Below are 18,028 nucleotides of genomic sequence, written 5' to 3' on the forward strand. Positions count from 1 at the left end.
TCCTGTTGGGGAGCACTTCAGCGGTCACGGGCATTCGGCCTCTGATATTCGGGTAAGCGTTCTCCAAGGCGGCCTTCGCGACACACGACAGCGCAGAGTCGCTGAGCAGAAACTGATAGCCAAGTTCCGCACACACAAGGATGGCCTCAACCGGGATATTGGGTTCATGTCACACTATTTGTAACGCCCACAGTTGCGTGGACCTGCAGAGTCTCACTGGCTGTCTTGTCTGGAGACAATACACATCTTTTTAGCCTGTCTTGATGCTCTCTCCACTCCCATTGTTTTGTTTCTTAAAGACTTGATTAGTTGTAAGTATTCGCATTCCAACCATTATTCATGTAAATTGAGTCTGTGTCTTTATAAACTCTGTTTGTGAACAGAATTCCCACTCACCTGAAGAAGGGGCTTAGAGCTTCGAAAGCTTGTGTGGCTTTTGCTACCAAATAAACCTGTTGGACTTGAACCTGGTGTTGTTAAACTTCTTACTATTATTCTGAACCACATGTTAGTCTTCTAGCCAACTGAGCTAACCAGCCTGTAATTAGGGTTATTAGATTCTGAACCCTTTTTGATTATTGCTTCTGACCATATAATCAATTACTCTTAACAGGAAAAATGCTATGGGGGAGTTTGTTCTTACCTGACTTGTTTTTAATTGGAATAGTCTGTACATTAGCCAGGTTGTGTCTGATTGCAATAAGATTTAATAGAAGCGAAAGCAAGTCTTTTCAAGTTTATGAGGTGCTTGTACCATGTACTTCCAAGACTCTAAACCTATCCTGCAAACAAAAGAGAAAGGTACTTTGAGGTATGTTGTTTTTCTGCAGTATTTTGTAGCATTGTTGGTGAAGCTGCTTGCAATTATTTATTACAGCACTACAAGTTAAGTATAGACATTTATACTTCAAAAACAAAAGTAAACGGCTGCCGCAAAATGATGACATCTTAATCTTGACTTTGTCTTGCTGAGTTGTTCAGGAGAAAGTATCTTGTTATTGTTCTTCAGGCTCACATTATACTTTTCTCAATATTATTAAGCTAACTGACTATTAATGGCAATGTGAATATCATTTTTAGTGTTTGATGATCAGAAAGCTAAGGGTCTCCCAGGTTTGCCCTTTGTCTATGGAAAAATAGTTGATCTTAGGTGAATAATTAAGGTGCTGCAATTGGCAACAAAACATCTCTGTTGAGGAGGAAAGATTAAGCAATTTTGCTGCCCCTGATCATCCAGTAACCTGTACTGGAAAATAAATGTTTGCTGATGGCAGCTCAGGATAAGATTGATTATGCTATGACGTTGTTCACAATCAGTCTGCTGTTAGTCATAACCAAGAGTAACGTGTAGAGTGACCAGGTACACATCATTTCAGGAGATCTAGTTGCTGTAGTACTGAGCCCTATCATAAATCAGCACCTTCAGGTTTTTTGATACCGTAGCTGGCATATCAGCTTGGTATCATAGGAGGTTCATAATGTCAGTATACAGTACTTATCCCCATGTGGCCTTTTAAGACACATTCTGATGTGTCAACTCTTGTATAAACCAAACGCACGACTTGTGAAACAATACTTGGAGTCTGACAGTCTGATGGTGCTCCAGCCATAAACTGCTTAGATTAAAATAGCCTCGTTTACATTGCTTGTCTGTGTTGGTCGTAACAAAAGCTGGGGGAACAAGCTTTGCTTAATGTGTGTCAACTTTCTGACACAATTTTTTGGAACGAGGAGGAACTGGAAGGTGTTTCCCTTATCACCCTTCATTACCACTCCGATTGTCTTAGACTAAAGTGATATTAACAGAATTATCATGTATTTTGGAGCACTGAAATTGATTAAAAATATAAAATAGATGGAAGATTTGAATCATGTTTGAGATGCTTTGCAACTCATTCTCGACAATGTCAATGTTACCTAAGCCGGTAGTATGTTTTTGTGTGTTTATATTTTGAATATTTTTGCATTTTGGATGTTGTGTCATGACATATCACAAATCATGTCTTAAAATATCAGCTAAGATTTCTAGGACTTGTATGTAAACTGAAGAATGGAAAACTCAGCAAGTAATTTAGAAACATGTACTTTTGAGTTGGTCTCTTGTGCGTATTGTGCACCCTGCAACTAAATATTCGTGGTGTTTGTGACAATGTGACGTTTTTACCTTTTGTTTAAGTCAGTGACCATCTTTCCAATAACACTAGCTAACATGTTTGCATATGCTTGTAAGTAATGAGAAGTATCTAACACTGCCCCTGCAAGTGTCCAAACCCACATTCTAGAGCAAGGGTGACCAGACTATGGGCCAAATGTAGTCTGAACTCTGGTAACCCTGTCCTATTTATATAATTCTTATTTGCTGGTTTATTCTGTTTTGAGGACACTTGAGATGTTAAGCTCTTCTGCTTCATTTGTAGATAAAGCTCAACACCAATGTGTGTTAGCAACAACAACTTGAAATATAAGTGGAGAGAGGCAAAAGAAATGTAGATTTATGATATGTGGCCAGGGGTTTCATGGTATTCATGCCTGTGGATTACAAAGACATAAGGCTTCAACATTCTCGTTCCAGAGGAACTGCATTGGGGGCACTTTTTAACTCAATCATCAGGAAACTGACAGGATTGTGTGCCACAATAGTTTTACACCCCACCCTACTTCAGTCTCCATTGAAATCACTAAAGGATAATATTGGGCAGCGTGTAAAGCAAGTGCTAGACAAGGACCATTTCCAAGAGAGAATGTACCTATCTCCACTTGACACTCAGCAAATTCTCATCCACATCCTTGAGGTCATTGACCTGAAACTAGACCAGGCACTAAATACTATGACTACAAGAGCAGGTCAGAGGCTGCGTATTTTGCACCAAGTGACTCACTACCTAAGTCCTCCAAGTATTTCCATCATCTGCTTAGACATAAACCAGGAGTGTGATGGAAGACTTGCCACCGGCCAGGATAAATGCAGGTTCAAAGAGACTCAAAGCTCACGACCATCCAGGACAAAGCAGCTCATTTATTTAACATCCCATCACCACCTTAAATATTCACTCCCTCCGCTACCTGCGTATTGTAGTTGCAATGTGTACCATCTACAAAATGCACTGCAGCAACTCACCAAGATATCGCTCTAACTCACAACCTTTACCACATAGAATAGCAATGGTTGCAGATACACGGCAATACCACTACCTCCAAGTTCCCCTCCAAGTTACACGCGTCGCCATTCCTTCCTCATTGTTGGGCCTTCCGAACAGCATTGTGTGAGGGTCTTGACCACATGCACTAAAGCAATGCAAGAAGGTGACTCACCCCTATCATCTCAAGGGCAATTATAGATGGACAATAAATTCTAGCTGTGCCAGTGAAGCACATCCTTGAATGAATAAAAAAAAAATATTCCACCTGACCCCATGGGTTGCCCGCTCAGCAGATTATCCCACCTTGTATTTCTATATGCCGAGGGATTCCACACCTGTTTCAGAAAAGAAAAACTTGTAAAATGCTCAGAAGGTTTCTGTTCTAGAATTTAGCAATTAGTTTGAATCAAAATTCTTAATTTGCTTTTTTTGTATTTCAGGTTTTGAGTCCAACCTACAAACAGCGGAATGAAGATTTCAGAAAGCTCTTTAAGCAGCTGCCAGACACGGAGCGACTCATTGTTGGTAAAGAACAAACATCTGCTGGTGTTGTAGTATAAGCGTGCTTCAAACGAGACTGGCTGCATGAAAAGACTAAACATTTATCATTAGATAAATACTTCCATATTAAATAAGTTTCATTTAGATGACGGGAAAGGAATGATTTATTGGTGGACTGGGTTTCCTGTTCAGGGGCAAAAGCAAGGATATGATCTCGAATGATACGGTATTATTTCCAGCACAGCTTACCATTTAGATTTTAGTCTATATAGCTGCTGTAATTTAGAAGAAAAATTGAATATATTTAAAGTCCTTGTGGAAAATTTTTGCAGGTGCTGAGATTCAGCTGAAAACATTTTATAAGGAGTTTAATATGAAATTCACTCGAGAGTGAAAGGTGCTATCCTCCTACTCCAATATTGCTTTTCTTGTATAAATATGGCCTGAAACCAGAATCAGAATCTAGGAACAGCAGTAGGTCAAAGTAAGTTGAGATCACTGGAGGCAGGAGTTTCACCTCCCTTTATTTGGATTTGGCTTGAATTCCCACATCTGATGTGCAATCCTCAACTTTAATGTTAGGGTGGAGCTAAAATTGCTGTGACTGTCTTAGTAAAAGTACTCTTCATGTCAGCCAAAAAAGGTTATCCAGTCTGATCCCACTTTCCAGCTCTTGGTCCACATATCCTGTAGGTCATGGTACCTCAAATGAATATTAAATGTTTCTATTTAAATGTAGTAAGGTTTCTGCCTCTACCATCCTTTCAGGCAGTGAGTTCCAAACCCCAATCAATTTCAGAGTGAAAAAAGTTGCTCCTCAGCTCTCTTCTAATCCTTCCACCAATTACCCAAAATCTACACCCCCTATTGACCTCCCTTCGAAGGAAACTATGTTTTTTGTTTTCACTCTAACTGGGTTCCTCATAATTTTATACAACTTAACTAAATTAAGTTAATTTTAAATAAAATTAATTTTATACAACTTAATTAAACTTAATTAAATCTCCTATTGGTGCAGAGGCAACCTCAATAATGGACTAAAATGGATACGGGGTAAAAAAATCATTCAGCTTCTAAAACATGGAACAGTTTCTGGAAGCTGGATTTTTGACTCTTTGTGGGTGGCTAAATCAATTTTTATGCCAAGTTATTTCACCTCAGTTTTGACTGTAGGTTCACTCGTTTCAATTGCCCATCTGCCTTGGTTTACCATATAGACTCAGTGCTGGTGCTGACATTGATATGCTGTTGATCCGAAGAATGCATGTTGCTTTAGACATTGGTGAATATGCATTGGGTGGCACTGGGGTTCTGGTGGACAGTTTTATGCATATCAATAATTATAATTTTATTTCTGTTGTGATGTGACAGATTACTCATGTGCCCTGCAAAGGGACATCCTCCTGCAAGGGCGACTCTACCTCTCGGAAAATTGGATCTGCTTCTATAGCAACATCTTCAGATGGGAAACACTGGTATGTCATCCTGAACTAATACAGATGCTATTTTTCTCTGATTTTAAGAAGACAATGTACACCCAGCAAAGACAAAGAATTATGATTTGTATCTGCTGACAAATTGAATGTTCCTGTAGGCGAGCTTATAAAATATCTGGGGAGTAGCCAGGTGAACATAATAAAATATTGTAAGATGTTATAAAATCATTTGAGTAAATTTTTGCCAAATAAAATTTAATTCATAGCTGACTAAGATTACGATGTTTGGTTCAATATAAAATCTTGAGTTAACATGTCAACTAGAATTATCCATTTTAGTCAGTAATATATGTGGTTGTTTAGTGTATAGAGTCAAGGTCCAATTACATGGGCTATTAATAACCTGATGGACTGTATTAGAGGAGTGGTGATTATTTTTATGCAACCCATTAATAGGGCTGTGTTAGTACCTCAGAGAAGATTGTGTAAACTCATTTCCTAGTTGAATTTTGTTCAGCATAAGTAAGAAACAATAGAATTACTGAATTCACATTACTGAAACATAAATTAATGATGTAAAACTATTGGGATAGATCATATTTGATAGATCGGTTTAGCTGAGCACAGCTGGTTAGTGATGCAAAGTGATGTCAAGAGCGCAGGTTCAATTCTGTCCTGGCTGAGATTATTCACGAAGGCCCGCATTCTCAACCTTGCCCCTTGCCTGAGGCGTGGTGATCCTCAGATTAGAATCATAGAATCCTACAGTACAGAAAAAGGGCATTTGGCCCATCGAGCCTGCACCTACCATAATCCCACCCAGGTCCCATACCCACAACCCCATGCGTTTACCCTGGCTAGTCCCCCTGACACTAAGGGGCAATTTAGCATGGCCAATCCATCTAACCCGCACATCTTTAGACAGTGGGAGGAAACGGGAGCACCCGGAGGAAACCCATGCAGACACGGGGAGAACGTGCAAACTCCACACAGCCACCCAAGGCCAAAATTAAATTCTGGTCCCTGGCGCTATGAGGCAGCAGTGTTAACCACTGTGCCACCCCAATCTTTACTGTTTCACCAATGCAAGCATCGAGTTTTAAGTAAAATTATTTTCCTATGGAATACCTCACAACGGACAGCATTTTTACAAAGTATTTTCTGCATGTTAAGGGAGTTTTGGCCAAAGAATTAGGACGAGTTCTAATTTTGCCGTATAACTTTTTTAAGTTTGTTTTTTTCAATATTTCACTTTTTACATTCCAAGTATAGGAGAGAAGATAGTCACACTCCGGTTTTTGAGGTTGTTGCATTGTAACCAAGTACATCATGGTGCGTTAGTGCAGCCTGCAGTGACTCTGATTTTTTTTTACCTATGGGCATCAATTGAACTTCTACCTCTTATGTTGTAATCATGACTCAATCAAGCTGGGGCGCTCACCCTGCTGAAACCCATACATGTAAACTTTCATTCACCTCTCTGTGCTTTGTGACCATCAGGCCATCCTAAAATAATCTTTAACAATCTACAGTTCAGCAAGTTGACCTTCTTAAAACACAAAGTCCGTTTTTTTCAAATTAAAACAAAATTGCTTTAGCAAACATAGCCAAGAGGAGTCTAACAATTAGGATGACTTGTAGAAATCAATCCGAATTATTATTAATATTAAAGTTGAGATTTGTTTGCTTTATTTTGTACATTTTCTGAATGCATAATTGTCAGAGTCATTATGACACACAAGAACACTATTCGGACCATCAAGATCATATCAGCCATGCTGAGGGCAAGTCTGAAGCTTGATTGCAGGAGAGCTGAATCATTCTTCACAACTGAGGCATAAGTCCTCAAATTAAAGTGTTTTAGTACTGATTGTGTGTAAACACGGAACGTTCAGACCCATGACTCATCCAAGCCAAATTCCAGATGCAGTCATCAAACCTCACTGTTTAAACAAACATTTTAATAATTTACATGTTTAAATGAAACTGTTTCAAATTCATTAAACACAAATAAAATAAATAGTGAGTATCACGGTCATATTTCAGTGTTTGGAATTATGCTAAACTATACTGAATGTGTATTGTATTATCTTGTACATTAAAGACGGTGATAGATTCAGCAATTTACTGAAATTATTTGATCACTTTGTGATAAGAACAAGATAGAGAGATCAGCTGTTGTCTTAATCTGTCTTTTGCCAACTTTAACATAACTAAATGAAAAGGTGAAAATTCTTATGTACACTGTGGAACAAAATATAGAGATATTCCTTTCCCTCAATGCATGTAATTAGCAAGGATTAGAGTTACAATTCCACAGTTATTACAGCAGTCAGGGTGTAAGCTTCGACAGCATTTTCTGCTGTTAATTTTGTTATTTGTTGCGAAAGAAAATTGACCTCACTGGACTTTTTGTCACTCTCATTCCACGAATAAATGGAATCCTAACTCTCGTGAAATGTCCCTACAGTCTTTAGCCAGTTGTCCAATTTGCTGCATCATGTCCATTTATTTGTCTTCCAACATTTCCAGATGATATTTTTGTTGCAGCCAAGTTAGAAGCCAGGCATTTTCAAGATTTCGTTAAGAATGCTGCTGCTTATATTTTGGATTTTAATGGAATCTAATTGTTGGAGCAGCCAGCAGTAACTTGAAAACTGAGTGGAAAAGTGGCTGATGGGATTATTTTCTGTTGCTGTAGATAAGTTAACACCTGTCCAGTAAGACATCTATTTGACTTAAAGCATTCTGCTGTAGTAATGATAACTATGAAAATTTTTTGGGAGGACTATATTATTCATTTCCAACTTACTTATTTCCAAAAAAGTCATATCCCCAGTGTATTAAAGATATTCTAATTGTGCACAAAATTACTTCTGTATCTGGCAATGTGCCTTCTAATACACATTTCCCAAGTGCCAAATGTCCATTTAAGATGTGCAAACTCCATCCAGTTGAAAAGGAACCACAAGCTTATTTCTATAAATAGGATACGCTCTTTGACTATTTACAATGGACTGTATTTTGTTGGCAATCTTTTGATGTATGAATTCTTGTGTGGTCTAGCTCACTGTACGTCTCAAGGATGTTTGCTCGATGACAAAGGAGAAAACAGCCCGCCTCATTCCCAATGCTGTCCAAGTTTGCACTGACACTGAAAAGGTAAAGTACAGTTGTACAGTTTCGTACAAGTCATCTTCAGGAGAACTAGTCAACCTATAATAAAGGGTTTAACATAATGGCCGGGATTTCCCAGCCCCACCTGTAACGGAAATCATTGCACGCAGGGTGGAAAATTTGATTGACCAGCCAAAACCTATTGACTTCAAATGGGTGGGGACCAGAAAATCCTAGCCAATGCTCAGGGAAAGCATTAAATTTGGTTTGATGAAAAGCGAATGAGATGGGTTTTACTGAATCGACCTGAAACTGAAATGCACATTTTGTATTTGCATCAGTTTAGATCTTTTCTTGTCCATTTCAGCGTAGAGTAATCTAATACTTCATCAATGCTAAAAACACAAGTATCGGTTGCCTTTCTGCCTAGTGTACACTTGGTGATGAAATCAGTCCTTATCAGAATGGTTTCAGTTGAATTATAAGTAGCTTGGCCATTGAAGCAGAGAAAATAAATCATTAAAGATTAACCAATATAGCAACTGTGAAATCACATTGCCTTTCCCACAGACAAAATGTGATCCTATTTTGGTTGGTCAACAATGCTCCTAAATGCATGTGGGCAAGCAACGGCCTTGCAAGTATTGTGCAGGTCTTGTTCCATGAAAAATACCGTGCATGCATGGCTATGCAAAAAAAATGGTGACACACATCAAAAGCACTGGTTGCTCAAAACAATAACATTTTTAGGGAATGTTGCTGGCCAGTGATAAAAGTGAGATGGAAACATATTGGTCAACTAATAATTCAAAGATAAAAATCATCCAAAAATTTGAATTGACCAACATAAAGGGCAAAGTGGAAATTCAGTGCTAGAAAAATACATTTTCAGATAATTTGAATTAAGCAACTTTGAATGAAGATGAGTCGACTGTATGTGCCAAGGGATGTAAATCCGCAATTTGTTCTTCCATGTCCAGGCTGGGCCAAATATATATCATACTTTGTCTTATGACTGATAATCATTATCCTAACAACAGGCTGGACTTTCCTCTCATATTCCACTTGACATTATGCAGGATAGCAGGAGGAAATAAGAGAAGATTTGAGGCCTATCACTGTTGTGCCATTTGGGAGGCACTTTCCTTCACCACTCAGCTAGATTTCTCCTCCCACCTTACTAAATGGTGGTGCCGGTGGGGGAGATGACGTTTGGTGCAGGGCATGGGAAGGACTCAGACACTAAATAGGTTTTTGTCTTTCTCCCATTCTCTCATTGCCACTAGTTCCCAGGACCACCATGGGAAAGCAGGCAGAAAGACTTGGGAGGCAGCCTCATCTCCAGAGGTCACATAGTTGATTAAAGACTTTGGTGGAGCATCTTCTACAATCTCAGGGGCACCTCTGCCCCTTTAACATTACACACAACATGTCTGGTGCTGCAGCAGCAATATCTGCAGGTTTTCATTTTTTTAACAAGGTAAACTCCCTCTCTGTGGTATCCCTCTGCAATCCACAAACTGAATTAAAGTTCCACTCAGAGAGTGGACTGAAATTCGGTCCCTGTGAGCACTACACTGTTGAGAGGAGAAGCCCAGCTTCTTACAAATTGAACTTTGAAGCCTGATGTAAGATGTACCTATTAACTTTTGTAACTGGTTTACTTGTGCATTTTCTCATGTATATTTGGATAGTAAGTGACAGTGAAATCAGCCATTACTTTGTGATCCAGTAGATCCATTTCACTTGTGCTGGTGATGTTTTTATATAGTACTCACTCAGTGATGGTTTTTAAATACTTGGGAATTATATTCAGAAATGTTATTGTTTTATCACTTCTTAACTGCTCTGTTGTTGGGGTTTGCTATTGCATCACTTACAGTGGATGAAATTTGTGCTTTGCTTTGTGTGACCAATGGTTTGTATTTATTATTTATTTGTAGCACTTTTTTACTTCATTTGGAGCCCGGGACAGAACCTACATGATGATGTTCAGACTCTGGCAAAATGCACTGCTTGAAAAGGTAATGATGAAAAACGATTGAAAATCAAATTCCCTATAAAGAAATAACATTGGATGGTGCAGCATGCCAGATTAGGAAGATGGTCCCTCATGCAGAATTTGGGCGGGATTTTCCGACCCCTCCTGCCAGCAGGATATTCCAGTCCTGCCAAAGGTGACCACGTGTGGTGGGTTCCTAGGCAGCGGGGCAGGCAAACGATGTAAAATGCCATATACTTCAGTGGGGGCAGAAGATCCAGCCAAAAAATCGATGTGGAGTGGTAGGAAAGTCTCGGCTTTGATTTCTCTCACTCTGCATATCTTCCTTTATTGTTAAATCGCTTTGAGGTCAGAGTTCAGAAGCAATCACCAAGAAAACGAACAGTCATTCCCAGTTCACGAAATGAAATTCCTCATTATTCCTTAGTGCAACATTTACAAGGAACCTAGGGAAAATAGGGAGATAAATCCAAAAGAAAATTAAAAATATACTCAAGTTACCACTGCGTTGTATTGTGTGAGTCAAGATAAAGGGCAACATTTTAACTCACTCAAAACCCATTCATTGACACAGTTAAAATTGGGCTCACATCATTGTCTCCATGTGATATAAAGTGGGGCTAATTTTAGTTCTCACTTTAGAATTTATACGTCCTGTCCTTATTTTTATACTGCATCATGAATGTGAGCATAAAACTTTATAGTGGGCACAATTCAGATGAACTTCTGGCATTGTAGATTCTCCAGTTAGGGTGGGGGGAAAGGTGATAGGTTTTCATTATAAAAATGGACATGGGAATTTTAATAAGAAACAGAATTGGCAGTATATGGCTGTAGATTTTTAACATCTTATTGGTATTAGATTTGAATTTCTATACCCCACCTCCCCGCATGAGAATACCACTTTTTTCTGTCCCAACTATTAATATGGGATAAAATACATATCGTTTAGCAAAGCTGGTATTTCAAGCCTATCAGTGACTAATGGTAAGCATGTAAGTGAGAAATTAACTTCATACATTTTTGCAAAATGTCAAAAGATGCACAGGGTAGGTGAATTGGTCACGGTAAATTGCCCCTTAGTGTTCAAAGATGTGCAGATTGGATGGGCTATCCATAGTAAATAAGTGGGGTTGGGGGGGTTGGGCTTGGATGGGATGCTCTTTCGGAGGGTCGGTGCAGACTTGTTGGGCCGAATGTCTTCCATCTGCACTGTGTGGATACGATGGTTATTGATATATTTTTAATGCATTTAACATATTTTGACAGATAAACTTGTTCATACAGCCAGTGTAATTGTCACGTAAATGACTGGCAGTAGAAGTAAGAACAATTATTTTTTGCTCTCCATTGTTTGTGAACTGAGATTCATATCTGATGTTACTGCATTGGTATATTTGCAGCCTCTTTGTCCCAAAGAGCTGTGGCACTTTGTTCATCAGTGTTATGGGAATGAACTTGGTCTAACCAGTGATGATGAAGATTATGTTCCTCCAGATGATGACTTCAACACTATGGGGTGAGGTATTTTCTTTCATTTAAACAAAGCTTCTTATCTTGGTTCACCTTGATGTAAAGCCAGCATGGCTGATGGAACATTGAAGGGGTAGAGACTGCTGAATAATTATACGACAGCTAAGAACTAATGTCCATTAAAGCAGGGCAAGTGGCACCATGTTTTTCCCTTTCACTTGAGTTGGAACATACTGAGTGATATCTATTACATCTAACTCCACATTAAAAGGAAACAGTATATCTGCAATGATATTGAATCAACAATCTCTATTTTTCTAACCTGAAGAGTGCTAAATGAATGTAGCAAACAGGGTGAGGCAAATAGTTTGACAACAATTGGAACACACGTCAAACACTACATAAATCAATGTTGTTTTGTGTCATACAGACATTTTAGTATAGGGATAGTCCAATGAACATTTTACTGGGAGGTGGAGGAAAGATGAATGTACAAAGTACATAGCTTACAAATACACAGGTTCTGTAGACTGACTTACCCATGGAATTAAAAATAAGATTGTCATTAAGTATGTTGGACATTTCAAGGCCTATCAAATCACAACAATTTTATATATATTTAAATGCCTTCAATTACATAATGAACATTTATTCCTATCTTTGGATTCTGGCAAAGGCTGACATTTTGAGTGTTAAAGTTTAAAACATGGTTATTTCCCAAGTATATTTTGTAAATCTGTGCCTCTTAATTGTTCATAAATCTCAATAAAAGTGCAGAGCTTCTCTCAGCTCAACACCTAGCTTTTATCTCTCTTTCATTTGTTCAGGGGATATGGATGTTGCTGGCTAGGCTAGTATGTATGGCCCATCCTGAAATTAAAAGTTTATTTACTAGTGTCACAAGTAGGCTTTCATTAACACTGCAATGAAGTTACTGTGAAAATCCCCTAGTCGCCACACCCCAGCATCTGTTCGGGTTCACTGAAAGAGAATTTAGCATGGTCAGCGTACCTAATCAGCACATGTTATAATAATCCAGGTCAGAAACTCCAAAGTGTTTTATGAAGCCCGCCTGGATCACAATTTTTGCTTTGAAGTTGGATAGGATAAGCATGATATGTTTCACTTCAGGTATGATTCAAATGAATCACTAGGGAGCTTTTATCAAACAAAGTTTACTTAAGAATATAGTTAACATGTATAGGAAGAAAATTAGAAATAACCTTCATTAATTCAGACAGAAACAAATCAACCATGACAATGTATAACCCTTAAATATATCTAAGATGTTCCAATCAAACAAAAACTTCCCATAGACAAAAAACCCTTTCCACAGGTTTAGCACAGCAAAGACTACTGCTCACATGATGCTGGAACTGAGTCCTTCGGTTGGAGAATTGAAAATCCTGACTTCTCAGCCCTGTAACTTCTACCAGCCCTCTGGACACTTTCAAAACAAGTTTAAAAAAAAAATCCAATTCAATCAAATCAAGTCCAATTCAGAGTCTCAACAAGTTGAGACATTCCCGATCCAAGCTGACAAGACACGGCTCTCACCCCCTGTCTTGGGCTTGATCTACATGATCCAAGCTGATTGGAGTAGGCATTGCACCTGCTCCAAGGCTTGATCTAATTTCTATCTTAGCCAAAAGGCCGAGATGCCGCTTTTAAAAATTGCTTCAGATGAAGCTAAAATGTAACCTAATGACTTCAACCAAGTACAGCATGTCGAAGTGAGAACAGTTTCCCAGAACACCAGGGAGACTCTCTGGTCAAACCACCAACAGCAGATGTTCTACTCCAGGAAGGCAAGAAGCCTTGCTTTCAGCGAACCAACAGAATTTCTAAAACCAGGATGAGAGAGAGAGAAACACTTCTTTACAGCTTGATGTCCCTTCTAAAACTGCAGCCAGCCAAAACAGAAAATGAAACCTTAAATTCATTAAGAAGAAAAAAACTGTCTAAAACACATGACCTTCCTCCTAACAATGCAGGGTCATAAAAGATCCCAGAGTAAAAATAGAGTTCTTTGAAGAGATAACAAATAGGTTAGACCAAGGAGAGCCAATGGATGTTATCTATCTTGACTTCCAAAAGGCCTTTGACAAGGTGCCTCACGGGAGACTGCTGAGTAAAATAAGGGCCCATGGTATTCGAGGCAAGGTACTAACATGGATTGACGATTGGCTGTCAGACAGAAGGCAGAGAGTTGGGATAAAAGGTTCTTTCTCAGAATGGCAACCGGTGACAAGTGGTGTCCCGCAGGGTTCAGTGTTGGGGCCACAGCTGTTCTCTTTATATATTAACGATCTAGATGACGGGACTGGGAGCATTCTGGCCAAGTTTGCCGATGATACAAAGATAGGTGGAGGGGCAGGTAGTATTGAGGAGGTGGGGAGGCTGCAGAAAGATTTAGACAGTTTAGGAGAGTGGTCCAAGAAGTGGCTGATGAAATTCAACGTGGGCAAGTGCGAGGTCGTACACTTTGGGAAAAAAGAATAGAGGCATGGACTATTTTCTAAACGGTGACAAAATTCATAATGCTAAAGTGCAAAGGGACTTGGGAGTCCTAGTCCAGGATTCTCTAAAGGTAAACTTGCAGGTTGAGTCCGTAATTAAGAAAGCAAATGTAATGTTGTCATTTATCTCAAGAGGCTTGGAATACAAAAGCAGGGATGTACTTCTGAGGCTTTATAAAGCACTGGTTAGGCCCCATTTGGAGTACTGTGAGCAATTTTGGGCCCCACACCTCAGGAAGGACATACTGGCACTGGAGCGGGTCCAGCGGAGATTCACACGGATGATCCCAGGAATGGTAGGCCTGACATACGATGAACGTCTGAGGATCGTGGGATTATATTCATTGGAGTTTAGGAGGTTGAGGGGAGATCTGATAGAAACTTACAAGATAATGAACGGCTTAGATAGGATGGACGTAGGGAAGTTGTTTCCATTAACAGGGGAGACTAGGACGCGGGGGCACAGCCTTAGAATAAAAGGGAGTCACTTTAGAACAGAGATGAGGAGAAATTTCTTCAGCCAGAGAGTGGTGGGTCTGTGGAATTCATTGCCACAGAGGGCTGTGGAGGCCGAGACGTTGAGCGTCTTCAAGACAGAAATTGATAAATTCTTGATTTCTCGAGGAATTAAGGGCTATGGGGAGAGAGCGGGTAAATGGAGTTGAAATCAACCATGATTGAATGGTGGAGTGGACTCGATGGGCCGAATGGCCTTACTTCCGCTCCTATGTCTTATGGTCTTATGGTCTTAAGCAACCCCGTTTAAACCACTGAAGGAGCAATGAAAAGACTTCGAGCAGACAGCCCGGCAGCAATGAAATCAAAACAGCGAATAGCTGCAGAGAACACAATTTTTTTTTAAAATTCTTAAAGGTACACTAACGTCACACACGTCTTTCAGACATGCCCTTGAGAAAGTGATGATGTACTGTTTTCTTGCAACACTGCAGTCCATGTGTTGTAGAAACATCCACAGTGCTATTAGGAATATTATCTGTCAGAGAATGAGCATCAGAATCATACACAAGATCAGACAAGTTAGATCTCTGGTAATTACACTCAATGGGAACCATTTTGTTTGAGGATTGATTAGTGACAGGAGAATTCGTGACTTGAGATGGTTGGGAGAAAAGGATTTCTGAGAAATTTGCAGAATGAATTATAATTGAAAACTCAAATGCTATGCGGTCATTTTATGAATATCAAAGTAGTATATTTCAGAAAATGAGAGTAAATCCAAAGAAGTACCACATGATACTTATGAATCAACTTCAGAATAGACAGACTTCTCAGCATAGATCTTTCAATTTGCCTTATTTTCTGGCAACATTAATGCATTTATTTAAAATGGGATAATGAAGATCAGAAATTGAGGTTCTCTTCCTCTGTTTCCATCTGAAGAATTTAATGGATGAAAGACTCTTAACAAATGTCACAGACAAGAACACAGAGCTTTTCAGTGTCTGCCTTGTGAAATATTTGCCAGCATGTTATTGTCATATGTAACGGTGTCATTCTATTCCTGGTAGGTTCTGCGAAGAAATCCCAGTGGAAGAAGTAGAGGTGAATGATAACACATCTAAAAGCAGCATAGAAGTAAAAACGGATGCCAGTCCACAGATGCAAAAGAAATCAGTCACGAACAGCACAATAACCTCCACAGGGAGCAGTGAGGCTCCTGCCTCAGTATGTGAATAATTCCAGCATTTTCAATTTGCAATCTAATTCAGTAAAAAAAATTTTAAAACTCAAATATTGCCAGCCTTTTTAAAATTAAAAAAATGTAATGAAAATACTGATATTTAGAATTATAGGCACCATTTTCCAGTGATCTGTCTGTCTACCCATATATTCCTTTTTATTTTCAATGTTACTAACTCCAGTGGCTCACTTAGTAAAATCAACACCCCATCCCTGCACCTCCAAATCCTTAAAATAATTAATGTAGCCTTAACTGCAGCTATTATTCCAATTCAGATAAATCAGATTAAGAAACTATCATGCCTAAGAGTTAATGGCGTTATAAACCACTGCCTGGAAGATGCGAAATAGCATATTAATGTTTAACAACTTAATGTCTTCACCTTCTCAGCTGCGTCACCCAAACACATTAGGGAATGACCTCAAGATCCCAATTATATTTCTAGATTATGCTGAGTTAGATGATCTCAACCAAGATGGCAGTAGGGTATTGCAAAATGACCAAATTGGCCCTGGCTAATGGAGAGAAAATCATTTCATATTCTTACTGCTAATTGCTATTTGGTGATTCTTGCTGGAAAATGCACTTATTGGGATGTCTGTTAAGGATGGTAACACATTCAGCAATGATGCCTCAAATAACCTGACAACAGTTGTTGTCCAGACCTGCCACTAGGCTGAGAATTGGGTGATGCTTTTGGAACTTTGTTCCAGTGGGAGTTAATGCCTTGTGCTGAGGAGAAATTGGGAAATTTGGCAATATTAATTTAAAACAACCGACCACTATACCACTTTATCGCAAGCAGTTCTTTTACATTTTTTTTAGGTTTAAAAACCCAGGAAAGTTAAACTTAGAGTATATTAACCTGTTCTTTGATCTCATCATGATAAAGTTTTAAAGTCCTGTTTGACAATCTTGAGCCTTACTGAATGATTTCTCATTAAAGCACGACTACCCCTTTAAGCTAGTTATCGTTACTAATATATGTTCTGTTGCTGTTTCTGGCTCTTCAGCAGGGACTGGGCATCTGTTTTAGTGCTTCCTTTCGCAATCTGCCTCCTGCCTCCCCTACCACCCATAGCACTGACTGTAGTTCCAAAAAATCTGCATAGCTTTTCTGCCCTTTTCTTAAAGCTTATCCATCTTACCCAAGTACCTCATTTGCAAAACTTTAGTCAAAACTTTGAAGCTTAAGCTTTATTAATTTGTTAATAAATTAGGATTTATTAACAAATATATTTATTAAATTAGTTAGGACTTTGCTCAAGAGAAAACAGCTAGGTCTGGATTTTTGCTCAGTTGAGAAAATTCCCAAATGTTCCAAATTTTGTTCCTGGAAAACAGTGTGGAGGTAGCCACAGGAGTGCCAGGTGCCAACACCGTCTCTGTGAAAGGCTGGTGCCTTTCACACAACAGCCTTAAAGCCCATACCCCATCCTCCACATGTTCCCCATGTCCCACCCATGCCAACTCATGCATTTCATGCCCCCACTCACCACCTCATGGCCCCTGACACCCCCATGCCAGCGGTGCCAACTTGTGCCAATCTATGACCCACTCACTCATCCCCATTGCCCTTTATAGCCCATATGCCAACTCATACCAAGATATGGTCACAACCTCACAACCTTTTTCCCTTGCACCCTCTATGCCAATTCACTCCGTATCCACCAAGGGCAGACCTCCGAAGCCATGCTGAGATAAAATAAAGTTCTAATGATGATCACTATGAAAAATAACACTTACTAATGAAGAAAACGTTAACTCCACTTAAATTCATAATCACAACCAACAAACATGGATTTCAAAGGTATCTTCAAAACTCATAATGCAATCTGAATTTCTCTTATTTCTATTGTCATAGTTCGATGGTATTCTGCCAGAGGAGGATGACCATCACCTAGAAGATGAAATTGAAGCCTTTCAGGCCATCGACAAGAATGAAATCATTTTGCCGGTGAACTCTCCTTCCCTGGACTTCAATGATAATGAGGATATTCCAACAGAGCTTAGTGACTCCTCTGAAACACACGACGAGGGTATGTCATGGCTGCCAGTTTTTACATGCCTTCAGAGGTTCTCTACCACTTCAGATCTGAAACCTAGTTTGGAGTGAGGGGGTGAGAAGGGAACGTCAG

The 18,028-nt window shown here is 39.2% G+C and overlaps 1 protein-coding gene across 3 annotated transcripts in view; it reads left to right on the forward strand.

Moving 5' to 3' along the window:
- LOC144479859 (protein Aster-B-like) overlaps positions 1-18,028 on the forward strand; it is a 669,932-nt gene that overhangs the window by 618,129 nt on the left and 33,775 nt on the right. For all 3 annotated transcript variants that reach the window (XM_078198866.1, XM_078198864.1, XM_078198865.1), the window contains 7 exons: positions 3,581-3,665; positions 5,013-5,116; positions 8,144-8,239; positions 10,138-10,218; positions 11,600-11,715; positions 15,718-15,874; positions 17,755-17,929. In XM_078198866.1, the coding sequence (XP_078054992.1) occupies positions 3,581-3,665; positions 5,013-5,116; positions 8,144-8,239; positions 10,138-10,218; positions 11,600-11,715; positions 15,718-15,874; positions 17,755-17,929 (814 nt within the window). The remainder of the gene's footprint in view (positions 1-3,580; positions 3,666-5,012; positions 5,117-8,143; positions 8,240-10,137; positions 10,219-11,599; positions 11,716-15,717; positions 15,875-17,754; positions 17,930-18,028) is intronic.

The sequence above is a fragment of the Mustelus asterias genome, chromosome 27, assembly GCF_964213995.1.
Source record: "Mustelus asterias chromosome 27, sMusAst1.hap1.1, whole genome shotgun sequence".
NCBI classification, from domain to species: domain Eukaryota; kingdom Metazoa; phylum Chordata; class Chondrichthyes; order Carcharhiniformes; family Triakidae; genus Mustelus; species Mustelus asterias.